The 14,878-nt window shown below is 41.1% G+C and overlaps 1 protein-coding gene across 2 annotated transcripts in view; it reads right to left on the minus strand.

The window, feature by feature from the left end:
• map4k1 (mitogen-activated protein kinase kinase kinase kinase 1) overlaps positions 1-9,002 on the minus strand; it is a 36,853-nt gene extending 27,851 nt beyond the window's left edge. For both annotated transcript variants that reach the window (XM_031863481.1, XM_031863480.1), the window contains exon 1: positions 8,704-9,002. In XM_031863481.1, coding sequence (XP_031719341.1) covers positions 8,704-8,811 — 108 coding nt within the window. In that variant the 5' untranslated portion in view covers positions 8,812-9,002. The remainder of the gene's footprint in view (positions 1-8,703) is intronic.
• Positions 9,003-14,878: the final 5,876 nt, after the last annotated feature.

Raw genomic sequence — 14,878 nt, forward strand, 5'->3', positions numbered from 1 at the left:
GAGGCTGTTTGTTCTGATTGGACAGGGTAATAGTTGTGCAAGCCTGATGTTTGTGCTGATTGGACGGGGTAATAGTTGAGCGAGGCTGTTTGTTCTGATTGGACAGGGCAATAGTTGAGCGAGGCTGTTTGTGCTGATTGGACGGGGCAATAGTTGAGCGAGGCTGTTTGTTCTGATTGGACAGGGTAATAGTTGAGCGAGCCTGATGTTTGTGCTGATTGGACAGGGTAATAGTTGAGCGAGGCTGTTTGTTCTGATTGGACGGGGCAATAGTTGAGCGAGCCTGATGTTTGTGCTGATTGGACGGGGTAATAGTTGAGCGAGGCTGTTTGTTCTGATTGGACGGGGCAATAGTTGAGGGAGGCTGTTTGTTCTGATTGGACAGGGTAATAGTTGAGCGAGGCTGTTTGTTCTGATTGGACGGGGCAATAGTTGAGCGAGCCTGATGTTTGTTCTGATTGGACGGGGTAATAGTTGAGCGAGGCCGATGTTTGTTCTGATTGGACGGGAGTAATAGTTGAGCTAGCCTGATGTTGACATTCCAACAGAGAGACAGTAGTCTCACTAGTGTCTAATGAAGAAGTGGACCTTGCTTGCTTCCTTTAACAATAAATCACTAAAATGTCACCTCTTGATACGAAAGGTCTCAGGGAGAAAGTGATTGACTGATGACAGACACCAGATAGCTTTCCACACAAGAAATCTCATCACTGTTTCTTCTTTTACACCTCGGACAATTCAGCTTTGTATTTTAGCTAAGGCACATCCAATCATTGATTTGTTCGTATATTGTAGCAAAGCTAAACACACCGGCACACAGATATTAAATTGCTAATCCATTATTCATTTGACTGCCTGTTTACTTTAAATGAGATTATTCCTTTAATACATTTTTATCTCACAACACAAGTACAACTAAAGCATATGCTCTCCCATGAAAACACACACACACACACACACGTGCTGGTGTTTGCAATTAGTTTGATTTTCTTGGCATCATAAATGATCTCTCTTCCTCATTTTTGTGTGAAAGATAAATGAACACCAACCAGAAATTCAAGCACATGCCATTGTCAAACACACATGTGCAAGCACACACACACACACACACACACGCACACACACACATGCACACACACACACACACAAACACATACACAAACACGCACATACAAAAAAACACCGTTTCAGCAGAAGCCTGACACAGTTAAGTCGACTCTGCAGGCAGCTTCTGCATGTAGTCCGCTGCTCTTTTATCTCACTTCTTCATTTTCTTTCGCCTCTGAGGTTGCACACACAAAACACAGGTGCAGCCCACAGCATCTGTGAGGCCTGAAACCAGAGTTGCAACGTGTTGAACAGCAACTCCAACTGCAGCTTAGTAGCAAAAGCCACGTCTGATAAGGAGACTCAGGCTTTTACTGTAACAAGGAGTAACACCCTGATATGATCGGATGCAGAGTTTCAGTCAGTTCGGTCAAGTCTGAGTCCCTTCCCGATGTCAAAATAGGTGCAACCGACAAGACTTTGTTGAACACGTCAAAAAAGTAATAAAAAGTGATTGTCTGCTTGTGACCAAATATGCCGAATATTTGTGTTTTTATTAACTGGCTCGAGAGTACGGCAGGGTTAAAGCGCAATGCATCAGGGCAAAGATGACATTTCGTGGATGTTTTTTAATCTTAGAGAGTGATGCTACTGTGAGTCGTTTGCTCAAGGACACAGGGCTCCTGTGGGTCATGACCTTGATTCATATGTGGGGAGGGGGGGTCCAACAAATAAACTAAACCGAGTGCAGTGACAGGTGAGATATTGAAACACAAATGACTTTCAGAAGGTTTCTGTTTGCCTTAATCATCTGACTCTCATATAATCAAAACACAAACGAAGACCAGACCAAGAACATAAGTCGAAAGTGTCTGAAGAAGATGGAGGATGATAAATAAAATGATGAACACATGATGTAAAGGTTAGCCCATTTAGCCATCAGGAAGCTCTCAGAAGTCTGTTTTTAAAGAGATAAAAGGCGCCCTTTGTGTTAGACATCTGTGCGTCTCTGTAACTAACCACTGACCACAGTGATACGTTCAGGGTCATTGAGCAGCACCCGAGAGGAGAAGGCAGTTTAGTTAGTGTGGGCTACATGCTGCTGGAATACTGAATTGTAATAATTAATTTCATCTAACGCCATCATCAGGTCAACAATTTTCAGTTCAAAGTAATCCGTCAAATACTTTGGTTTATGGCCAAGTTTCTGCAAAACTAATCCCATTCCCATCAGCCTCAGCTGTACTTTGTGTTTAGTGCTAATTAGCATGAACTTAGTGAACCCTAGCAAAATAAATAAAGTGTGTATTTTCCTGTGTTTTTGGTTCCTGAAATAAATCATAGGTTAATAGTAAATCACTCCGTGTGCAGTTTTGGGCTCGGGGACGGCGTGTTTCCAGTTTCCGCTAATTACATGCTTACAGTCTCTTTTCAAAATAAACTTCCAATGTAGGTTCACTTAGTTTCAAGGTTTACTTATGCAACAAAACTACTTGTAAAGGCTTAGGAGAAGATTGTGGTTTGGGTTAAAATAAGTGCTTTGTTAACTACGTTCTAAGGAAGTTACATTACAAACGTCAATGACTTGGTTTCACACGGGACACAAACAGCGGTGTACTGGGTGAAGGTCTTTGTTTTTTTGTTTTGATCTCAGCAACTCTGTATAATCTATGAAAGAGTTCTCTATTGTGCATACTGGCCATTCACAAGTTTCACAGTTTGCCTTGAAGTTGTGGTCAAGATATTTCTTTAATTCACACACATTTGGGCTTATTTTGTGAAAGAATCGTGGTTGTAGTCCTCCACCAACCAATCAAGTAGCAGTTCACATCCATGTTTTTCCAAAATTATCACTTCATCATTTTATCCTATTAGACATTTGTGTGAAATTGTCATAATTAGCATATACATTCTTGAGTTATGGCCAAATAAGGTTTTGTTTTGTGACCTTTGCCCACAAAATTCTGATCAGTTTATACTTGAGTGTCAGTGGACATTTGTGCCGAATTTGAAGATATCTCCTCCCGGCGTTCCTGAGATATAGCGTTCACGAGAATGGACCAGACGGAGAAACCGAAAACACAATGCCTCCGGCCACGGCTGTCAAAGAGTATTTCTCTCTGTAAGTATATCCATATTGTTAATTGCTTGGCTGGATATGATCGATCTGTTTTGATCAAATGACCAAACTGCATTCCATTCAACAAATAATGCTCCAGTAGTATTGGTTACTGCACAGGCACTCTTTGCTGTGTGTTGCTGTTCAACAGGTAAAACCAGCTACTGTTTCCAGCACATGGAGTGGACAGGGAGGCAGAAAATGTTGTTTGTTTGCATGCCACCATGTGTGCTACAGTTTGATGTTTCTTGTTTCACTTAGTCAAATGAAAATAAATGTAACTATGAACTAGTTGATGGACAGTTGCTTCTATTTTCTTTTTTTCTGCAATATGCAATTTCTTGATTATTTTTTAGATTTCATAACTTTTTGTATAATGTTGTGTTAAAGAGGTGACTGAGGCTAAATGAAGCAATACTGTATATACATGACTCCGTGTTGCTGGTTGGTATGACACATGAGTGATTCATTAATATTGAATTCATAAAAGTTTAGGCATTTTTTTGATCTTGATCTTTTTACATAGTAACTCCTTTTCTTTCCTTTTGCTTCCTGCACACATAGCAAAATGCAATTTCCATCACATTTTTTCACAAATAAACCTGAGTAGTTAAAGCCACCGTAGCTCAAATGGCCTGGTTAGGATGAACCAAAGAAAAATGCAGCCAGTTGTACGTAACAAATCTGACTAATTCAGTGCAGTTACCACATCCTTGTCTCTGACTGTCTACTCCTCTGACTGATCCTTGTGATCCTCCTTCTACAACTTAAGGATGAAAACTGCTTCCAGCTGCTTCACCATTTCAAACCGGCATTTTGTATCTGGAGCGGCTACCAACCTATTATTATATAAAAGTGATAAAATGTGATTGTCTGGATTAATAACTGCTGCATTCATGTGTATGTTGCATTGTACTGCTGTAAATGTTTTTAACTCCTCTATCTTCTGATGTCTAGTTTAATCTACATCAATGCATCGTATTCTATAAGATCATCACATGTTTGTAGCGTCTCTGTCCTGTGAGAACCTCGTATCTCTAAACAGATCAACAGTCCTGTTTTCAGCTTTGTGACGATGCATTTTCCAGCTGATCCAAGAGGCTTTTTAAAGAGTTTATTTAGATGAAGAAGTAGGAGGATTTTCTCAACACATAAAGGAACACTGCTCAATTTATTACAAACTTTCAACGTCAACACATACAATACATGGTTCTCAAGTACCTCAAATTTGTACTCAAGTACAGCACTTCAGTTACTGTTCTTATTTGCATTCCACCACTGATCTCTTTCATAGTTACCACACACACACACACACACACACACACACAAGCAAAGGGCCTACTTTCTCACTGCTCCTGATGATGCAAAAGCGCTGCATTTGCAGACTGACCTCCGCTAAACTATGAGTGTAGCCACACGTAGGCGAAAACATGTACTCGGGCGCAAGTGCATGTGTGATCATATCTGTGAGCGGCTGAGTGTGTGTGTGTGTGTGTCCATATGTTGAGGAAGAACAACTATGCAAATCTCCCTCTCACTCTCTATAAAACAGAACAGCAGGGTTGGCTGACCCGTTTAGAGGAAGTGTGCTCGCTCTACAGATAACCTGCTTTGCATCAGCAACATTTACTGTGGAACCGTTTGAGCGCAGCAGAGATTAGCATGTAGCGTGACTTTGTAACGCACCAAAGTTGTCAAAAATATCCAGAGATGTGCCGCAAACCGCCACTCTGCCAAAACAGCCATACTGGTTTGTAATATGTCTCTGATATAATAAAATACCACAAATCAATAATTATTAAGATGTGGGGGTAACATCAGCAATGACCAGCAAACAGCAATGACCTCACTGTTACTGTATTAAGATTTAAATACTTAACATAAATACCTCAGCTCAGTATGGGGATTTTAAGCACTGAAGTAATGTAACTAAATCAAACCCCAAATTTTCCTAAAATAATCACTAACCAGTCTAAGAGGCCGTCACCTAAACAACATTATTATCCAGGTTCTGCAAAGTGAAGCCGATGCGGAAGTGTCTCAAATGACTCTACTTCTCACTTGATTTATTACCTCAGTGAACATTGTAAACATAGTTTCATAGTCTTCTTCAATACAGCATGATGTTCATTTAGTAAATGATGGTCCATTTAGAGTCACACAGACCATAAAGCGGAGTATGCTTTAGGGCGGGCTTACTGTGATTGACAGGTCGCTGCCGCTACCAGAGGCGTCCACGGCGTCTCTACGTCACTTCTCCGCATTCCAAATATGGTCACTTCTGTTCATTGGTTGCAAAAAACAACAACATGGCGATGGCCGTAATCCAAGATGGCGACAGCGAAATCGCCTTCATAACAGCAGTCCACAAACCAATGGGTGACGTCATGATGACTGCGTCCACTTCTTATGTACAGTCTATGGTATTATCCAATGAATGAGACTAAAATAATTCAGCCATGTTAGCAGCCCCAAGCTGCATGCTTGCAGGTTAACATTAGTGTCAATGTGCTGCGTTACAGACAACTCGGAGGTCAGAATATTTTTTTACACACAATTGAACTCTCAGCAGCAACTCCACATTTCTTTTGGGCATTTTTAACGTTTTCCTGAATCACCTTTGTGCAGAGAAGATAACTTTTAGAGATGCGTACCATAACATATATTCACAGTTTACAGGCAGGACAGGTTCTGCTATATTAGCGTAGGTATTATTTTAATTAAATACAGGCAAATTTATTTAACGTTGCCTTTTAGTTTACATTTACAATGTGCCCCTCCGTTGTTGTTTGACGTCAGACAGCTGGTGCTTCCTGAAGTCGGGGTAGACGGATCTGCCCCGAGTTCACAAGTGGAAACACACATGCATCGTAGCTTCATAGAGAGACGTCACTTACGCAACCTTCAGGTGTGTAGTCTTTCTAATTACGTATTCTCACAGTCTTATACTCAACTGTCTTGATGTGCAAAAGAATGTTTTAAATTGGCAAACATCATATGTGTAGTTTATGTCACAATTCAAACGGGATCAAAAAATGATTTGTCTCTCGTCGTTGACTACCCTACATGGTCCTTTCCAAAGTAAATTCCCATGGTGGTCCATCAGAAGGGGTGGGACTTCAGCTCTCTATTGTTGTTAACTTACTTAATGCAATGTTTATTCAATATTCAGCGTACATGAAAAAGCTGAAATGAAAATATAGTGGTGTAAGGTCGGACATTTTCGAATTCCGAGTTGTCTGGAAAGCAGCATTATTGTGTTAGCATGCTGTTAGCATTAGACCCAGTAGAGCTAATGCTGGTGGAAATTCAAACATTCGTTTTTTTAGGTATTCTGGCCTAAACTAAAGTGTTGTACTGAGTTGATATTTCATTAATAGAGGACAATAAATGTAGGTACCAGGATAGTACCATGTTAAGTTTCACAAGTATCATAGTACATAATTAAAAAGACTGTCACCACAAATCTTAAATCTATTTCAAATCTGGATTTGTGCTTTTAAATAACGTTTGGTTTGAAATTTAAAAAGAAAAGAAAGACATTCATTTCTCAAATAGACCATGAATCCATCAGACTAAAGATCCACAATAAGACATTATTCGATGTGTTTTTTTTCTGTCGTATTACTTACATACAGTGTCACCTTGTCCCATTTACAGCTGCGTATGAAGACATAGTGCCCTGGTGACTGTTACACTGCCATCGTCTGTATCATGGCACAATGCTTGTGTCTTGGCCATCACCATGCTGCATTATGGTGTAGAAGTATAAAGTTGCATAAAACGGAAATTGTCACGTAAAGTACAAGTATCTAAAAATGTTACTTAAGTACAGTACCTGAGTAAATGTACTGTACAACTGTTCCAACACTGCTGGCTTTGCACTGCTAATGCTCAGGGTTACACTCCCATCAATGAGTCCTAACTTTGGTTGTTTTGTTGTTCATGTCTCTTTACTACTGTTCTGTGAATGGACGTCTGTTGGCCAGTGACTGATTAAGTAGAGTCATTCACAAGCACAGCCAGTAGAAAGGAGGGAAACACTGATGATTTCTAACAGCCTGCATCACCTTTTCCACACATCATTGTTTCAGGTGTGACTATCGTTGTGGAAAGTACCAGAGAATCCTGAGAACACTGTGGCCACATGTTCCCTTTACTGTCCCTGATTATGGGCAAACATAACTTCAACACTGAGCACTATTTAAAAATGAGAATGCGTTCGTTATGTGAAATTTATTTGGATCACATATAATATTTATATTTTAACTTTGACACTCGATGTTCAACTGTGCTCACTAGATGTTTGTGCTCAGCAACAAGGAACTAATGTTCTGTGATGGTGCATGACAAAAATAGAGTGGTATTAAATAAAATATTCCTGTTGAATGTTTGATGTGTGGTAAATGCTGCATAAATGCAATGACACAATTAAAGCGTTGCTGTATTATTAATCTTGGTGCTGCAGTCAGAGAAACAATGACATTGTTTTTTAACCAACTACGTGTGTGTTTTAATGACTTGCGGGGACTTGCGTTTAGTCTCATTGCGGGGACTCGCCTTTCTTATGGGGACAAATGCACATCCCCACAATGTAAATCATTACATTATGGGGTGAAGACTTGGTTTGAGGTTAGTGTAAGGTAGGGTTAGGTTAAGGTTAATGGAAGGGTTGGGATTAGGGAAGTAGCAGCGTTATGGTTAGGATAGGGGAAGTCTCCAGTCAATGTAATGTCCCCAAAAGTCAGTTTTCATTCACCATCATAGACTTACGCATTACAGCAGCTCACTTGATCAGTGACATAAAAAAAAAAAATCTTAAACAAGTGAAAATATGAAATTAGCACCAGAAGAAGCTCAACGACACTCTAAATACGTTTGATTACAATCAACCATGAGCTATTGAAATGAATACTTTCGATTCTCGTAAAACCACTTCCTCCTGCATTTAACCAATGTCACTAATATCGATCACACCTATATTTACTTCTAAACTCAACAAACAAATCCCAGGGAGTGCGACAAAAACATATTAACATATATGTACATTTGCTCGAGGTCTGTACTTAAGTACAATTTTGATGGTACTTTATACTTCTACTCCACTACATATAATAATACGAAATTAGAACGAATAAATGATAATGTATTGTTATCGATTAAACTACCAAGCAGTATTGTGTACCATTACCAGTTGTAACATTAAAGTGATCAACACGTTAGAGTGTGAGTGTTTTTACTTTTAAATATATTTTACACCGTAGTATTGTTACTTATACTTCAGTGAAAGACCTGAACACTTCCTCCACCAGTGGTAAAGTGTGTATTGTAGAGTGAAGAACAGATAACTGAGCAACATGTAAAGTAGGCAGAAGTAAGACACACTTGACTTGCCAGCAGTCACTGAGGCAAGCATCCCCTTCATACCAATGAATTTATCCAGCCTTACATTTCTACTTCATCTTAAAATAAATCACTGTCTCTGTCTCAGTCAGCAGCAGCACAGGAGTTAAAAAGCAGCGGCTGGAGGCTCTGACCTTGTAAACGTCCCCGTAAGTTCCTCCTCCGAACCTCTGCAGAATCTCAAAATCATCCTGAGGGTTCCTGGTGGATATATCCAGTGCTGCCCTGTGTTGGAAATTCATTTTGTGCGTTGATGTTGCTAATATTCCTCCTCAGGCATGTCACAAACACTCTCCTTTCACAGGCAACAAAACGGACAAAACTCAGAAGAAGTGAGCGGCACACTTGGCTGTGTGTCGTGTGACGTTAGGCTGCCGTTTCACACTCACACACACACATTCTCACCTTCCTGTTTCTGTGTCTCAGCCTGCTATCAATCCTCCCTACCTCTGACACTCCCTCCCTCCCTCTCACACCTTCCTCTCTTCTCACTCAAACATTTATTTTTTTCACAGTTCTTTTGCATAATCCAATTTTGTTTCCTGTTGGGTGTGTGTGTGCATGAAACAGCGACAGAGACACTTTTATGTCAGTGTGTGTAGTAGTGTGTGTGTTCTTGTGTTTCTGTGCTTGTGGGGAACACCAAGATCATTTTGATGATCTTTCAACATGAGGGAAATTGTGTCAGTTATCAGTTTTTACAGAGCTATTGTGGGGGGAGTTAAGATTTGGATGAAAGGTTAAGACGCTCTAAAGAGCAATAGAAAGATCTTTGTGTAGCATAGAGGAAGCCTTTATCTGACTAACCAAATAACAAGCACTCCTTACATACCATCTCAGAGCTGGGTCACAGGCGCACACTGCTTGTTTTTGACAGTCTCGGCTTGGGATGCCCCATCTCTCTTCTATCTTTGGCAGCCATATGGCGGCTGCTACAGTACTTATAACCTTGGGAACTGAGTAGGCCTACTATTTTTTCTATTGTGTCACTCGTCCATGATTTTGTGAATGTATTCTACAGCACCTTTAATATTTATGTCCATGCATCGTTCTTCTCTATGCGGACATTTAAAAATTGTTAAAATGTGTCTTTGTCTATGTACTGTATGCGTGGCTTGTAGCTGATAAATTGCAGTTGTGCTGCTTGGGGTTTTTTCAGCGTAAGTTTCAGTCTTGGCTTCACGCCCACTGAAATATGTGTGTGTGTGTGTGTGTGTGTGTGTTGCAGCTCTGCAAGACGAGTCACTCGTGCTTGGAGCTCCCTGTCAGCTTCCTGTTCAGAAGCAGATAAATAAGGGGCACCCTTTACATCCTGTTAAGTTTAAATCACTTTGTCAGCTGTATGTCTGGTACTGAATATGCTTTATTAATTGTTGTCTGTATTTGAATCATTTATACTTACAGGTGTAAGACATGAGAATGGCCTGAGAGGCCATGGTGACATGCTGGAACATCTTAAAGCATTGCAGCCTGCTCACTTCAGGATTTTAATCTGTTGTTCCTGACACCCTAACATATAATTAAATGATATTACAAACATGATTAATTCACTATCTGTGAGAGGACACAGACAGAAGGACATTTAAAAAGAGCTGTGACAACAATAGACTAAGAGTCCGCAGCCATGCTAGCTGCTCTGTTAGGCCGGGTTATGTTCAACTAGAACTAGTTAGTTAGACGGGTCATCAAAAATCAAAAGTGTTTGTGGTTGTTCCGGCGAGATATTGTTTAAATATTGGGAATAACAGCGCACATTTTCAGACTCTCATCGTGTTGCACTCATTTGTTGACATAGTACCGCTAATTAAAACAATTCATCCCTCCATTGACTTTGTCTTGCGTGAGGGTGCCTCATTGTCACTTTCGTCTGCTAGCAACCAACGGAAGAAATTACTAAAAGCTGCTGTGTGGTGGAATGCACAACCAACTGGGTAAAGAACCCAGAACTAAGTTTATAAGCTCCTAAACTGAAAAGCTGAGCCTTAAAGATGACAAAAAGTGAGGTATCAGCAGTAGGAATGGAAAAACGCTAAAGTTATGCGAAAACATTTTAGACAGTATGCAACTTGTGTTATAGTGCAATGTGGATAAATCATAAAGCCAAGCAGTATCGTGTTTGCAAGTGCCTTAGCTAACTAAAGTAACTTATGCTAACACATAGCTAATATTAGCTTGCTAACAGCTTACTTCATCATTTTAATCATCAGCCATGATTTAGTTATCAACTGCACCCCAGTACATAGGGTACAGGGTACGAAACCAATCCTTTGACATGCTTAAATCTGATGTTTTTAGCTAGCAACGGGCATTTTGTTAGCATTTCAGCCCTTGGTTGCATATAGTGGTGCGGCGCTCCCTTGGAAGGATGCAGCTGGGGAATGGTCTCATGAGGTTTTTTCTCAGTGGAAAGGCCTCGATAGCAACAAAGACATGTGGCTGAAGTCCTGGCAGGTAAGCAGGTAGTTGGAGGGTGCCAGATTTTAGAGCTTGACCAAAAGCTGAGTTGGCCAGACTCCCACCATCGCTGGACATCAATCAGCCGGAAACAATATTGCGCATCCACAACTGCCAGGATAACTAATGAGAAGGTTCCCTTAGTTGGATCCTGGATTAGCAGGGGCTTTGAGGACAACATGCTTTCCATCCAATGCTCCACAGCAGAGAGGAAAACACTCCTCAAACTTCACAGCAATTAACCTCCACTCCTCTGTGGTGGGCACAGCCATGAACTCATCCACAACGCACTCCCAAATAGCTGTGGCAACATCTGGGACAATATTGGAGACAGTGGAGACCCCAACACGGAAGCTGTTTGCAATGGTTCTAAATGTGTCACGGGAGTTCAGGACAGGATCCAATAGCAACCACAAGAAAGGAATCAGACAGATGGCAGGATCGACAGTGTGGTTTCCCGTGGACCGACACCGGAAGGCAGGATCGACACTAGCTGTGTCTCAATTCAGCGGCTGCATCCTTCGGAGGCTGCATTTGTAGACCGGTTGCGTCACAGCAGCTGCGACTAAGACTTCGAAGACTCCTTCAAATGCAGCCGACGAATGCAGCCTTCAGCTCCCAGATTCAGAGGACACAACTGATGTATCCTCCACGGCCCCAACATATCCCAAGATGCATTGCGTGCCGATGAAGATTTTATTTTATTCAACATGGCGAGTGAAGCGGGAGCCGGAGAAGCGGCATCATTCACTTTTAAATGTAAGTATTTGGTTTCAACTCACTCGAATATCACCGATACAAATGTTCAAACAAAATAAGCAACCTTATAAAATCACCTTTGTTAAAATGATCGGTTAAGTTTCGTGACGTTGGTAGCTGACAAGCTAGCTAACATTACCTCAGAGTTTGACTAATATCTTACTGAGGTTGTGACGATTTTACAGATGATTTATACTTCATATTATGTCCATAAACGGACCAACGTGAGCTCAGGTAGACAGGTTGTGAACCTGAAATATCACTTTAAGTCCGGTAACGTTACAAACGTTGAGATTAACTACACAAATAAACTGAATTTGAGTATTTTGCTAATTCAGTTTTGTGGTGTGAAGCAAAACTAACTCTACATTTTGTTTTGTTATAGAGAGCCAGGAGCAAACGGCTCAGTTTATCAAGCTGAGGGGGGAGAACGATGGCCTCTTCACCGGGGCCAAACATTCTGCAAGCATTGCTTGGCAGTAAGTCCATTTGTAATATCTCCATTTGACCATCCATAGCTCTCATCCTATACAAAGCCTTTACTAATAAGACAACCAGTAGAGAGGACAATACACTTCTGATTTGTTATTGTTGTTGTCACAGAGATGACAGTTGTCACCTTTTTCTTTTTTAAATTGAAAATAAGACATCAATGCAAATGATTTATATGTGTGTATTCTGCTGCTGTGCATACTTGTGTTAACTTTTCATAATTTTGTCAATGATATTAGGACAATTTTGGAGAAAATGTGCCTGGAGGGGAGGGTGAGTCCCTTGCAGGCAAAAAAAAAAGAAAAAAAAAGGGACATCCTGAAGAAGAATTATAGAGTATGTGCATATGTGTTAGAAGTTAAAAGACACATTTGCTGACATTTATTGTGCTGCTGTTCTTTTTGTTAACTGTCTTGATTGATGTCCTCTGCCTTAGGACAGGTTCAGGAGAGGTAGTGAGTGGGAAACCCACTGCTGCAACTTGGCCATGGTTTGTCCTCATGGTCAGATGCCTTTTATAAACCCCCCTGTCCTAGACAAAAAAAAAAACCCAGACAAAGCATGAATTCATTTTATGAAACTGCCACTCACCAGAGACAGATGGACAGGCGCTCCGCAGCTGATACGAAACGCCTATAGTTGGTGTCCAACTGAGAAATCCTGGCACCGATCCGAGCAAACAGGTCATCAAACTGGCTACTGGTCAGCCTCAAGTAGCGCTGGAAGCAGCAGTCATCCAGGCGCAGGTCCTGGAGGAGTTGGTGAAATTCACCGAGCTGTGTGCGCCTACGGATGAGATTATGAACCCAGACATGAAGGCGTTTGATGTTCTGACGTTTGTGGGACTTCCACAAAGCACAATGTACAAAGCAGACATACTGGTTATTTCTTCCATGGTTGATGGCGGAAATAAATGAAAGTTAAGGCGGTTTCCATGGAGATAAGCCACTCCTCCTCTCTGGCACATCTAGCGCGAATTAAGCGCATAAACACAAATGATCAAGCGAGTAAACTCCCACGAGTAACGCAACGCGAAAATTTGGTGTGAGCGCACCATTTGTCATCAAGTGGATGTTGATATATTTCACTGGATAAGTGATGGCTTTTACCTTCTGGTGGCATTAGAGGAAAGTAAAGAAAGTTATTACTTTTCTTGTTGTGTAATTTGACTCACTGATCTATCATTAGGAGACATTGTGAGGAGTATAGGGACAATAAAGCAACTGAATATGTGTAAGAGAGACAACATCATAAAACCAGAGACCATCGTCATCATTTGACATTTGTCTTCTATCTGCTCGGTCTGAAGGCTGTCTGCTTTTAGTCTCATTTCTGCCACACGGCTCACAAACACCCACATGTGTCAGACACAGCACAGGCCAGCTAACCGCATGTAACTGCCTGAACCGCAACTCAGCCATAGGAGCAACTGAATAGGTAAAGCATTTCATCCATTGCAGGCTGGGATAGCATACATGTTATGTTATGTCATCTCATGTCATTAGGGCTGCAGCTAGCAATTGGCTTTATTATCAATTTGTCAAATATTTTAAGTTATTTATTCTATTCAATTAGTTATTGTTTGGTCAATAAAATGTCTAAAAATGGTGAATAACCCCACAATCAAAATATGTGTTTTTAGGCTGGAGGAACCTTTTCCTTGTTCTAAGAAGCCCCATTTCTATTGTGTCAGCACCACAGGAACAAGGAACGATCCTATTTCTTAGACGCCATTTTGAAGAACTTTTTAGCTCCCACTCTCCCAGCACAAGAGGAACCTCAAGTGACGTACGTGTATAACGTGTCGAACAAATGAGCCAATGCTGCACCTGCAATCGCCATTTAAAAAAACAACGTATAAACAACAGACAACACAAAACACAGACGATAGCTTGTAGCGTAAAAATGAACGAATGAACCCGACAGTGAAGTTTTGAAGTTAATGAGCACACACCCACTGAGACAAAGAACGAGTGAGAGGCGCTGCTCAGTGAGCTAACTCAGCAGCACAACGGCTAATCCAGTTACCCGCAACGTTAGCTACGGCCACTAGCTAACGTTACGGCTCGTGGCCACTGAGGTGAAGAAGCCGCTGCGAACTGAAATCGTAACAAGTAACGTTAACTTCATGACAGCTATTTCGCTTGTGTTCATATGAACAGAGTTATCTCATTTACATTCATACTACTAAAAAAGAGCAAGAGAGACAAGAGAGCTTGTAGCGAATGTGGCAAACTTGCTGCCGATCTCGCAGCTGGAGATGTGTGCGAGCGGCGCCAACTGGCTCACGTAACTTCAGCGTTTCTGTGAGCGGTGCGAATGCAAACAGAAAAAAAGCTCTAAAAGGTATGTAGTTCTTAGGAGAGTTCCCCAGTGGGTAGTTCCTCTCAGGGAACCCCCAGAACTGTTAGGCCTAATCTTATCAAAGCCCAAGCTGATGTCTTCAAATTGCTTGTAATGTCCAATCTATAGCTCAAAACCAAAGATGTAATAACTTCTAGTGCTCATTTCCATTTTCTCATGTCGCTCGTTCACACGTTCCTTCAGTGTTTTCATCCATCTGCACTTTGTCATCTATATCGCGTCCTTTGAGAGTGATGATTC

The sequence above is a fragment of the Anarrhichthys ocellatus genome, unplaced genomic scaffold (assembly GCF_004355925.1).
Source record: "Anarrhichthys ocellatus isolate YVR2014 unplaced genomic scaffold, GSC_Weel_1.0 scaffold29, whole genome shotgun sequence".
Taxonomy (NCBI): domain Eukaryota; kingdom Metazoa; phylum Chordata; class Actinopteri; order Perciformes; family Anarhichadidae; genus Anarrhichthys; species Anarrhichthys ocellatus.